Below are 11,543 nucleotides of genomic sequence, written 5' to 3'. Positions count from 1 at the left end.
TCGTACCAGCACGAGTCACCTTGCACATCCTGGTTTCCCATGTATCTAAAGGGCCAGCATGCAGCGGCCTCGAAGCCGTGTAACCACATCTGCGACCCACAAGGCCTATGGCACTGAGTATTCTAGCACCAGCTAAACGCCCACGCAAGGGAAGCAACCCTTAAGCCACGACGAAGTACTGCTCCCGGGATGCACGTCTGTAAGTACCCTGTCCTTGACTGCAGAGAGATATGGCGGCACCAGATGGAGGCACATTTGCAAGGGATCGCTGGGTTGTGGGCAAATTAGGCACGCATCCTTGGGCACCTGTGACCAGGAGAGAGGCTTAACATAGCAGGAAAACGATGCAAGCATGCATGAAGACTGGTGGCTGGTAGAAGTTAAGGCCTGACTTCTGCTCCCGGAGGTTTCGGATTTAAATCCGCCTGTCGACCCCTCAATGAATGAGGGTTGATCAATTGGGAGGTGGCCCCACATCTTGAGGACGGTACATGATGTGATAATAGCACCTTGCGAACGAAGTTGTGAGCGCCGATGACCCGCTAGAGTCGATTAATGCGGGTGGTAAGTTGCTGAAACCAATGAATTCATTTTCAATACTAGGGTTTGGCACTACTGGTAACGCGCGACCATTGTCCCCGGGAGATCCCGGGGCCCAGACCTATCAGGGTCGAAAATCCTCCCGAATTATTGGGGAAGGCAGGGTTTCGCAGGATAGCTGCCATGGGTAAAGATATACCCCCTGTTCAACATATCATACATTCTGAGGCCGGATGGGGTGAATGGATTAGGATGCCCCTCTCACAGGGGAGAGCAGGAAACTGCCTCGGGAAAGGGGGCCGCTGGTGAAGCTATACCACCCTGTAAGAACGTCATGAAGACGTAATGGCAGGCAGGCGTACATGCAGGCGAGACGGGCAGGCATGAAAACATTCATACCTGCATCCAACTAGGGCTGCGAGCAGGACTGCGTGTTGGTTGGCGGGGGAGGTGGTGTGCGTGGCAGGTGTCTATGTTTGTGGACTGGTGTGTCATGTGCTTTTAAGACATGGGAGGCGTGTGTAGGTGTATGAAGGCGAGACAAGAGTGCATCACTACATGCTGTTTTGCGAACGAGCGTGTACACCCCGCGGAGTAACCCCTTCAATGTGTCCCCAAACAGCGGATTCACATTTACGAAAGGGGGTCAGTAGCCTCTACACCCCGGTAAATGTTACGGAGGAGTTATCCCCCCCTCTAGTGCCATACGAAAGGTCAAAGCTTTAACGCAGCTGTAGCTGATCCCTCATGTCCAAACCCTAAAGCGAGTTGTGCACGCGAAGCCAAGATGCACAATGAGTTTGTTGTATAGTCAGGCCTGCTTATCTGCCCGCGTGCATGTTTGATAACGGCAGTTGATGGTCCCAACTCATCGTGTCGCAACTGTCCACCGAGCACAGACACATGCATGGTATTCATGCACGGTAGTGTCGCTAGGAAACACCTCATAGGGGGGCTGATGCACGACCAGCAGACACATGCGCCAACAATGGTTTCCTGTGCGAAGCAGTGCCCAAGCTAGCGAAAGTGCGGAGAAACCAGAGTCAATGCAAATCTCACTCTCTCTAGGACTAGCCGGTAACCTAAAAGATTACGAAACCCGCTGACGAGCAGACAAGCAGCCCCACAGAACAGCAGGAAAGCATCAAGGGCGGGGAGACAGACGTCTGAGCGAGTGCGGCGTTACTGCCACCAAACGCACAACCAGTTACGACTGGAGACAGGAAATCACTGAAAGGCACCAAAGGCACTAAGTCACAAAGAACGACAGGCACTCAGTACTGTTTAGAAGGCGCATCCTGAGCGAATCTGAAACGTCGAAATTACTCCATCGCCGTCACGCACACGATTAGCAAGGTCGGTCATCCTGACATTTTACTTGGGTCCTCCTTGACGTTTTACTTAATGTGCATACTCCCATGCTTGTTTCAGGGCAACCAACCAACTTGACTGCTACTTTGCAAAGGAAGGTTTTTACTAGGTCCTGGGGCCGGATCACGTGGGTAAACTGTGAAATAAACTAAATCATTGACCACTCTCTAACTCTACCTAATTGTCTTGGGGTTGAGCCATGGTAAAGCAAGGATACATCACTAGATGTTGGGCTTGTGGCATCCTGTGCACATGCGTTGTGTCCTAATAAAAAGATTTGCGGGACACCTCGAAGATAGGGAATGCTGTCGCATAACCGGCTGGACAAACCTTCCCCATGACTTTACAACGGTCTGTCCCAAGACAGTAAGGAAACAAAATTGACCCCACCAAATCCTGTGCCTACGTTAATGCGTCTCGGTATGCCGTACTTCACCAAGACGTCGTAAGTGTGCAGAAGATGTCTAGCAATCGAACGGCAACGTGTTCCAAGGAAATCGTCGCGTCGTTACAAAAGGATACACAGGAAGCTTCCCCTCGTACGAGTTGAACCCACAGCCTCAGACCGCACGACGAACATGTGCGTATTACAAAATGAGGCCTGAGGGAATTGAGTCTCTTCTCGGCACACATCCCAAAATGGAACAATCTTCTGGCTGGGACCTATCCCATTGCTCCAATAGCCACCGTCTTCCGTCAACAACACGCAACACGCCTTAGTCACTCTGCCTGGTAAGCATTTACGCTTATGCATAGCGCTTACAGGAACGGAACTGAAACGCCGTTCGAAGCGTAGTTGACGTGCCACGGATCCGCCAGGTGAGCCGCCAGGTTGTCGATCGGGCCCTTGCCTGCAAACGTGAATTGGACGTATGCACGGCAGGCAGGAGCTGGTCAGCACGTAGGAAACAGACAAAAGCTGAGCACTGCATGACTGAGCGATAACAGGATATTGCAAGCCCATTCCTATCGGTAATGTGTCAACCAGCACTAACCCATTAGCTACTTACCGGTAGCGAACTTCTGAGCGGTGAAGCCGAGGAAAGCAACCTGTATAGACATGAACGAGACAATGGTTAGACACATGTGGCCGTATCTTGCTCCGACAATGCAAGCGCATGTCACCCTAATTCTAAAAACCCAAGATTCAGCACATACCATGGCCAGACGGCCGTTCTTGATCTCCTTCAGCTTCCAGTCAGCCAACTTGTCAGCATCCTTGGACAGGCCTGTTAAAGGAGCAACGCCAACCGAACTGAATATCCAAAGGAGACACAGATAACGCACTGAAGCAACCATAGAATGAATCACTTCTTGTCTGTCGATCTTCGACACGCCCTAGCTTACCAAGGGGGTCGAAGATGCCGCCGGGGTAGCCGTTGTCGCCCGTGCCGGCGAAGGCAGTCTCGAAGCCCAGGAAGCTGCCCTTCTCGGCCTGGCTACCCGGCTTCTTGAAGTCCTGCCAACGCTTAGCCTCCACGAAGCCGGTCAGGAACAGCTGGACAGCCAGCAGAGCGCCTGCGGACACAGGTACCCCACTTGAGCAACGCGCACGCACGCAAGCAACGCGCTTTGACCAAACCCCACGTGTCCCATGAGGCTAACCTAGCTCAATTTACATAGCGCAATTAAGAGAGTCAAGGCCATCGTGAGTTTCACTGTCACATCTTATTAACCTACACCTGAAATACATAACCCTACGTCCTCGACGTCAGAGACATTAGAGTTTCGGAACACAAGACCAGCCCTTATTACATGATCTTACCGAACGGAGCAAAAGAGCTCTCAATCGCAACCTTGCCAGCGTCGTACCACTCCGGCACGTTCAGCGCACCAGCCTTGGTAAGTAGCTGCAATCAAGGGAAAGTTGAAAAATCCAACTCTAAGTGCGAAGAGAGCAAGTGGTGTACAACAGCCGTGCCGATGCGAATGCCCCGAGTGTCCTAAAACGCGGCTTCGGATCTGTCTCAAACTCAAAGCCTAATCGTTTCAGAAAACATCATGCAGATGATACACAAACAATCGATCTCCCACTCACGCCGGGAATGAGAATGCCGGCCACAGCAGTCATGGCAGTGCGAGCGTGCACGAGCTCCGCCTGCTGGTACCTGCTCAGTCAAAACATTGGCTAAAATCAGATACAGATTGCCACACAATACGATATAAGACCGAAAACCGATGGGAAGACAATTCACAGGACTTAGTGCTCTTTGCAATCAACCTTCTCTCACCAACGCAGAGCCTCGGCATCCTTGCCCAGGCCCAGCGGGTCAAAGCCTGCAATTAATTGCAACCCGCAGAGAGTTTTAGACGCGGTTCAATTCTGGAAGATACTAGGTATTCCCAAGAACTTGTCAATCCACTGAATGTTGAAGCCGCCGCGCTCCGCTTACCAAAGTTGCCAGCCATGGCCAGAGCAGCTGGGCTGTCAAGGTGCTTGGGGATTTCACTGCCAGGCAGCCATGACTGGCGCGCAACGCAGGTAACCACGGCCTTGCGCGAGACCGCAGGGCGAGCGGCCACGGCCGAGCGCTTCATCATCAGGGCCATCTTATCTGGAATGTGTGAAAGAAAAAGACTCCCCGAAGCCAGCAACGACGACAGTTCTCGTCAAGTCCGTGTGTCACTAATGATCACTTTGCCAAATTGGACGTACAAGATCGCCGTACTGAAATCATACAGCGCAGAGAATGCCCAACGTTCTTGCTATAAACGCGCACAACTTAATTACTTTACATAGCGTTAGGTTTTCGTTATTAAAGGAATAGGTGCAAGGTAGTATGAAAACATATGAGTCCTCGTAACCTCATCATGCAAAGTTTGTGCAATACAATACAGCAATTGGACGTCAGGAGATATATCAAGCTTAAAGCCTGGAGTAGTTTACCTGTGCACCCTTCCGCGTCATTTGCAATTGAAATTGCTTAATAATATTTCGATATTGTAACGGAGGCCCTAAGATGGTTATGGCAGGTAATGTGAAAATTATCTGCGGGTCTCGATCGCCATATTCTTTTACGTTGTAGGGTCGGGCTCCCTACATCGCCACTGTTACCCTCTTGGGCACAATCATTCGGCTTACATTTATATCCGTAGCAAGCATGGCACATGAGTATCGAAGCAGGAAACCCAAGGTATACCCACGCTTCGCTTGCATGAAGAATTGGACGGAAAGTATGAGTTGTGCGGCGGTTTCATGCCAGAAGTTCTCCCATGGTGCCTATTAGCCTTCCTTGAGCATACATTCAGCTCCGTACTTGACCCAAAGGTCAGCGTAAAACGCATGCCTTGCAGACGCACTGGGATGGCTTATGACCTGCTGGATCATTGATGTCTATGACCTTTGTGTCCCTGAATTGGATCTCTGCTATCTGTTCCCATGCTGAAGATCGAGAAGGGTGGTGGCCACGTATGGTGGTGGCCACCTATGGGACGGGGTCTTATGGTATGGGACGGGGATGGGGGGTTGGGCATGAATACAAGTAAGGCTTACGGAGGCTAACCTATTTGGGTGTCTGGTAGGGCTGAATTTCCCTCCGCAATGGGCAAAAATTGCTATCGTGGGTGGGCAACGTTTGCTTTTGCAGGCAGCTCAGAAGGAGGGGGAAGCTGTCCTTGCAGATTGGCACAGTAACCGTCGCACAGCATTGGTTCGTACGTTCGTTCTAGAAGGTCATGTCCAGTGCAGTTGAGCTCATCTTGTAGCCTTTTGGAGGGGCCCAGTCAGTTGATTACGACCCAGACTTTTCCTTCAGTCAGCGTCAGCTGAACCCACCATATCCCATCACATTGGAGATATCGTGGGAAATATCGGGAATGCGTCGACGCGCTGCGTTGTCCGTCTGTGAATTGACCTTGCTCCTGGACCCCATTTTCCTTCCCCCCTAACGAGAAGTGTCGGGTGCGGTACGCGCTGCCGATGCTAGTCACGGTCACAATGTACGTAACTCAGAACTACGACGGCTCGCAGCGTAAGATGCCTTGGGAATATTCGCGCGCAAGGCAAAATCCGGCATGCGCTGTGCGTGCGGTAAAGCTTGGGCAAATGACAACGTTTCAGTTTCCTTGAAGCTGTGAGGGGGCCCGTAGCTCCCCTGCAGTTGTCGTCCGAGTTACGTTGAAGCACTTTTGAAGCACGAAAAAGCTGACACTCATTTTTCAGGGATTTGCGCGAGGTTGCGAAAGCACCCACATGGAGCCAACCAGTATCCAAGGGTATATGAGTTCGCACGACGTTGGGCGTCGCAATGTGGGTTCAGTGTCCGTAAAAATGAACAGTATGCATGGCATCGTTTGGTACGGTCTGCCAACACGAAGGTAGGTAGAGATGCAGACTGGCATCCGCCCCCGGCCGGGGAGGCTGTCCTCCTCGAGCTGCATACACTGTCACATGCATGGGTGTCTCTTTCAGGCTTGCTACTGCCTGGTCACTGCAACTCTGCAATGGTTATCAGCTATGCATGTGATAACTACAATGTATGTTGGCAATTACATACATATGATTCCGGTTATCCATTTCGCAACACGTCCGAAGTGGTAATTCATCGCCAATAACGGCCTGCTATAAGGATAATACAGGGAAGCTTTTTGCCGCGCGCGGACAGACTACAACCGGGCGAAAAGGCATGCGAAGGCAGCATACGAGAGCAGGATGAAAGATTTTGTGGTCAAGCGTCGGCATGATCTACGAGCATTGTGGCGGACTTTGGGAGGGAAATTGAGATCGATGTGCGATAGATGATGTAGAGGTTTTAGGGAAGACTTTGCTTTGCTACTAAACGCCCGTGTGGGAAATGTTAGGATGGTGTTAATTGGCGATTGCAGCGCTTGAGCCCGCGGTTTGCAGCTAAGGGGTACGCACCCCCACGGACCATGTCACACATAGGTGCTTTCGGCCGCTTTCTTTGCCACAACCGCCGGTGTTCAACAAATGGAGGAATGTTTCGTAACGGCTGATTTCATGTGGTCTGTCTTGCTACATGCTCGTCGCCTGTACGGGTTCAGGAACCGAGCCCACCTGTAAGCTAAAACCATTGCATCCCGTTTGAACTTGTGGGAACTTGCCTAAATGTGGTACACGATATCATGCAGGCACAAAGGGGGGACAACTAGTGATACTAATGCGTCAAGATACTCGACGAACAAACTTGTTACACCACTTAGATCCTAGCAGGCCGTGCTTTACGCAGCCTTCGACTTCTTCTTCTGCATCTTCTTGAGGTAAAACTCAAGCTCCTTGCCCTCAAGGATGTAGCCGTCTGCACGGCCGCACTGGCCCGGGCGCGACGCGATGCAGGCAAACAGTCGTCCCGTCGTGAACTGCTCAGCGAGGTGCGGGTCCAGCTTGCGCTTCTGCAGCCGCTCCTTGATCTTTCGCTTCACGTGGTTCGAGCCCTGCAGGTAACGTCATGCCCGACGATATGATCACGACTTGCGTAATACAATTTTCAAGTTTCAGTAGATGCAAGCCAGAACGTAACGGAACTCCAGTTCATAATTGAACATCCCGCAGTAGGAAAAAGAGAGCACGGAGTGAGACGTCCCAAAAGGTAATGACAACATACGCTTTAGCACAGCACCTGTCAAACTTTGAACTGCCCATTCCCCACCTGGATCTCCTCCGGCTTAGGGGCCACGTCGGGCTGGTCCTTCTTGGCACCCAGCTCCACGTTGTAGTGCTTCTGGTACCACTGCTTAAACTGCGTGGCATCCACCTGGACAATGGCGTTCTTCACCAGGGTTTGGGTGCGCACCAGCTCGTTATTGGATGCGTTGTAAACGACGTCCAGGATGCGGACCTTGCGGGTCACAGCCTGCGAGGAAAAGTAGGAACACAGACTGCCATGATAAGCACACATGGATGTTCCAAGCACTGTACCACCAGTGGACAGTGATGCCAAATCCACCACGACCGTACAGTAACGTCAAGAGGTTCCAGTGCAACTTGCCAAACAGAGCCATTGGGACCTCCTTTCCCTCCGAGGGGAGGTGGTTACACCACATCGTGGGGCAGCGGGTGATGAAGGCATGCACGATTACCGTTGTGGATAATTAGTTGTCATGATGCCATGCGCCCCCTACATCTCAATACCCTCTCCTAGGCATTTAGGACGTTCCCTGTCACACGCACCTCCGAGCCCCAAGAGTAATTGCCAGTGTCCAGGCGCAGGGCACGGAACTTGGTATGGCCTCCGCGCACGCGCACCGTCCGGACAGCCACATTGCTGCTCAACTTAGTGTTAGCTGGCACACGGCCCATCTCATACCTGCGCACAACACCCGGTAGCATATAGGTCTCGGGTCCCACCCGCGCCTTGCCATGGAATAGAGAGGTCGAGTTTCCTATGCTGTTTAGCGTATATTGGGCTCGGATACTACGAAGAAACTTTCGTAGGAGAAAGAAAAGGGCCTCTCCATTTCAAAGGCCGTCTCTCATGGTGCTGCGAAGTGCAACATGACAGCCGCCAGTGCTAGGCCGTGAAATTTAAGACATCCAGCAACCCTGGCAGGATGCCTCACACTGACGCTGCAACTTCCCAATATGTGAACATGACCCGGCAACTGAGTAAGCTTACTTCTTCTTCTTGCGCCAGTGCTTCTTGCGGCCGCCCGTGGCGCGCCGCTTATGCAGCGAATCGCGAGAGATACCTGCACATTGTGTACCGTGTAGACATATTAACTTTGAGAGCTGCTGCTACGCATTATACTTAGTCCATGGAGCATTGAGTTGCATTCGCGACAACAAAGCGAGGCTCCCTGGCAGGATAATTTGTCATTACTTACCCATGGTGCCGCACCGTTCCTACCCCTATGGTGCAGGAAAGAGACAGAACAAATTAGCAAGACGTCCTCAAGAGGACGTCCAATCGCGGCGGCGCCCCTGGAGGGCCCTGCGAGTACCATGCCCGAAAAACTTTTCCAAAACTTTCCTTGGTTGTCTCCCTTTTCATATTCGCACCTTACACCACGCGCCTGAACGTGCTGCAACTAGCTGACACTGCAGAAGCGTCTCACCTCACAAACAATATGCAGACGTGCAAGATGGCCCTCCGGTGCGCTTTTTTTCCATGTTTTGTCCAGTAGTTATTCATTGTAGGCATTAATGGCATGGGAATCTTTATGCAGGGGTCAGCGCAGCCAGTTTGCGGGCAGCCCCAAGCCGTTCACCAGCGCGCGGACGCAGCGTGCGGGTCTGCAGGTCTGTAGGGATGAAACAGACATACAACCGACATACTGTTCGAGTGTCATGAACATCTTTCGGCGCGCCCCTTGCAGGTGATGAACGCCATTACTCGTCAGAAGAAGGAAGAAGTGGTTACTACCCTGAAGGAGAAGCTGGACAAGAGCATTATTGTCTTTGGCATGCGCTTCAAGGGTCTGGACGTAAGGGCAGCAGCATCTAGACTTGAAAATTGCGGTCGTGGTGACGAGCGCCACTTTCCTCGGCGGCTGTGCAGGTGCCCACTATCCAAAGGTTCCGCAAGGGCCTGCCGCCGAACTGCTCCGTGTATGTGACTAAGAACACACTAATGAAGGTGGCCATCTCCCAGACCCAGGGGTGGGAGACGCTCGCCGAAAAGGGTTGCCAGGTACGGGGGAAGGCGCGACGTGTTGAGGGGTTTTATGGTATTAAGCAATGGGTGGAAGAGGTCGGAGGGCCAAGATGCGAGTGCAACTTACGGAGACGAGCTATTTTAAGTGATTAGTTGCGCTCAAATGCTGAGGCGATTGTTTGAGCGGGGGTCCATAATTGTGGCGCCAAGCGAGAACGCTGTTATCCTCCCCGCTCGCCAGGGCGTGACGCGCCTGAGCGCGGTGTGCATGGTCTCCCGAACGCTTTGAAATATTGTAGCCTCAGCTAGGAGGGCTCGGCCATGGTAATACGTAGGCTGCGCCATGGGAAGCTAAGGCCCCTCTCTTAACGTAAGAAGCCATAACTTGGGCATTCGCAATTTCACGGGAAGGGGAAGGAATACCCACCCTATGCACTCCTCCTAATTCCGTACCTGGTGAGATTACGTTGCCAACAAGAAATGACGTATAGAAGAAGGGTGATGGAGTTCTAGCATGTGTACAAGATGAATTCAAGGATACTCTTGTGTCCTTCGTACGCCTCGCTGATTATGATATTGGGGGCGTGGGCACGGCAGGGGTTGCCAATTATGGCATGCCATTTGTGCACCGGTTTATGCATAGGGCTGAGGCACGCGCTGTCTTTGCAGGGCGAGAATGCCTGGGTGTTTGTGAACGAGGAGGAGATTGCGGACGCCGTGAAACACTATTTCAAGTTTGAGGAGGACCTGTTCACGGAAGCTAAGAAGCAGGCCGCAAAGAACCAGGAGGTTAAGCCGCCCACGGAGCTTTCCTGTGTAGTCATGTCCGGGAAGTACCTGACGCCGGCTGAGGTGGGTGAAGGATGGCGCGGTTTTCATGGGCCGGTTAATCGACACAGATTGCGAAGTGTATCAACTGCCGAAATTCGAAGCAAGCATACAACAATGCTCAACCTGGGATTTGGGTCTTCTCATCCGGAACAAGGCATCGTGTTCAGCGCGTTGTAGATTAATTGCGTTACCAAATGTGGAAGATGGGAATGTAGCCGCTATGCCCCGGGAGAGCGAAACTGTACTTGGCAGGTTCGACCTCGCGTGCATCTGCGGAAAGAAGATTACCACATCGCTTCATGCAGTGTGCGCCGCGCAGATTCCATATTAGCATTGCTGTTGGCTCATGCCGCTTGCCTGTCCTCAACTTCTGAATGATGGGACTGTATTGGAGCGCAATGGGCAGCGGCATGTCCACAATTCTGAGGGAGCTCACCTACCCTAGGGTATGAGCACGCAGGGAGCATGCGGAGCGTGGTTTGTAGTGTAGCCAGAGCATTAGCGGTTCTACGAACCATCCTATATTGTGTTACCTTTCGCGCCGTACTTTTGACCCCTGCAGCTCAAGAAGTGCGAGAACCTACCAACGAAGGCGCAGCTGTATGCGACGATTGCACGCCTTGCAAAGCAGCCTGCTCAGAAGCTGGCAACGGGCATTAAAATGGTGCCTACGAAGTTGGCGATTGCACTGAAGAAAGTGTCAGAGCTGGATGATGATAAGAGCAAGACGCTTGCTCAGGTGGTGAAGGCGTGAAGCACCTGGCTAGGGTAAAACCGTCCAGGGTGATAACGCAATTGCTGGAAGAATGTTTTGCTCCTAGTTTTTGTCTTCAGCGCGGTTCGTCCAGCAATTTTACCGTCGTGTTGGACGCGGCCGTGTATTTGTCGGCGGTTATGAACGTATGACTAGCGACGTATGCATCTCTGCCAGCGAAGCGTTTGTTAATGGGTTTGGTATCTGACTTCCCCAGGTCTATTGGTGGAGACCCACGAGCGCTAATGTGTTTCATGTAAGGACGAGCCAAAATCGTTAATGCCGATGTGCTCTGGGTCACAGTCAAAGGCGGGCGAAGGTAAATACGTAGTGTAGGAGACAGAAATGCGAGTCACGTTATGCAGCATTCTGTAACGAAAAGAAATTTGAATTGTCCCCGCTTGCTGTGAGTCAATAAGGAGGGGCAGTGCCAACCGCTTGGCTCAGCTAACAAATTCGCCTGCAGTCATCCGGATTCCTTTAATTGCAACGGA

General features: G+C 52.0%; 3 protein-coding genes across 3 annotated transcripts; 1 reads left to right on the top strand and 2 right to left on the bottom strand.

Annotated features, from left to right (window-relative positions):
* Positions 1–2,238: 2,238 nt before the first annotated feature.
* On the bottom strand, positions 2,239–4,513 carry gon18 (light harvesting complex a protein). The gene is made up of 8 exons (XM_002945829.1): positions 4,305–4,513; positions 4,143–4,188; positions 3,950–4,019; positions 3,677–3,761; positions 3,259–3,429; positions 3,070–3,140; positions 2,922–2,961; positions 2,239–2,762 (listed from the first exon to the last, which is right to left on the bottom strand). Exons 1-8 carry the CDS (start codon positions 4,459–4,461, stop codon positions 2,671–2,673), a joined length of 732 nt encoding a protein of 243 aa, XP_002945875.1. The 5' UTR covers positions 4,462–4,513; the 3' UTR covers positions 2,239–2,670.
* A 2,342-nt stretch (positions 4,514–6,855) lies between these two features.
* Positions 6,856–8,725, bottom strand: rps8 (component of cytosolic 80S ribosome and 40S small subunit). Its single transcript, XM_002945828.1, has 5 exons — positions 8,695–8,725; positions 8,487–8,559; positions 8,042–8,177; positions 7,521–7,724; positions 6,856–7,305 (listed from the first exon to the last, which is right to left on the bottom strand). Exons 1-5 carry the CDS (start codon positions 8,696–8,698, stop codon positions 7,093–7,095), a joined length of 630 nt encoding a protein of 209 aa, XP_002945874.1. The 5' UTR covers positions 8,699–8,725; the 3' UTR covers positions 6,856–7,092.
* Positions 8,726–8,849: 124 nt separating this feature from the next.
* prpL10 (plastid/chloroplast ribosomal protein L10) lies at positions 8,850–11,438 on the top strand. Its single transcript, XM_002946179.1, has 6 exons — positions 8,850–8,963; positions 9,037–9,109; positions 9,187–9,294; positions 9,369–9,500; positions 10,134–10,316; positions 10,858–11,438. Exons 1-6 carry the CDS (start codon positions 8,938–8,940, stop codon positions 11,047–11,049), a joined length of 714 nt encoding a protein of 237 aa, XP_002946225.1. The 5' UTR covers positions 8,850–8,937; the 3' UTR covers positions 11,050–11,438.
* The last annotated feature ends 105 nt before the right edge of the window (positions 11,439–11,543 follow it).

Source organism: Volvox carteri, assembly GCF_000143455.1.
Source record: "Volvox carteri f. nagariensis unplaced genomic scaffold VOLCAscaffold_1, whole genome shotgun sequence".
Lineage (NCBI taxonomy): Eukaryota > Viridiplantae > Chlorophyta > Chlorophyceae > Chlamydomonadales > Volvocaceae > Volvox > Volvox carteri.
The sequence above is the reverse complement of the archived record's forward strand: the minus strand, read 5'-3'. Positions and strand labels throughout refer to the sequence as shown.

Excerpts from the sequence above, each read along its gene's own strand:
- gon18 (XM_002945829.1), bottom strand. The coding sequence starts at position 4,461 with ATGGCCCTGATGATGAAGCGCTCGGCCGTGGCCGCTCGCCCTGCGGTC. Across the intron at positions 3,430-3,676 it reads GAGCTCTTTTGCTCCGTTCG|GCGCTCTGCTGGCTGTCCAG; the intron begins GTAAGATCATGT and ends CTGTGTCCGCAG. Across the intron at positions 3,141-3,258 it reads CGGCATCTTCGACCCCCTTG|GCCTGTCCAAGGATGCTGAC; the intron begins GTAAGCTAGGGC and ends CTCCTTTAACAG.
- rps8 (XM_002945828.1), bottom strand. Across the intron at positions 8,178-8,486 it reads CACTGGCGCAAGAAGAAGAA|GTATGAGATGGGCCGTGTGC; the intron begins GTAAGCTTACTC and ends TGTTGTGCGCAG. Across the intron at positions 7,725-8,041 it reads ATTACTCTTGGGGCTCGGAG|GCTGTGACCCGCAAGGTCCG; the intron begins GTGCGTGTGACA and ends TTTTCCTCGCAG.
- prpL10 (XM_002946179.1), top strand. The coding sequence starts at position 8,938 with ATGCAGACGTGCAAGATGGCCCTCCG. Across the intron at positions 9,110-9,186 it reads CGCAGCGTGCGGGTCTGCAG|GTGATGAACGCCATTACTCG; the intron begins GTCTGTAGGGAT and ends CGCCCCTTGCAG. Across the intron at positions 10,317-10,857 it reads AGTACCTGACGCCGGCTGAG|CTCAAGAAGTGCGAGAACCT; the intron begins GTGGGTGAAGGA and ends TGACCCCTGCAG.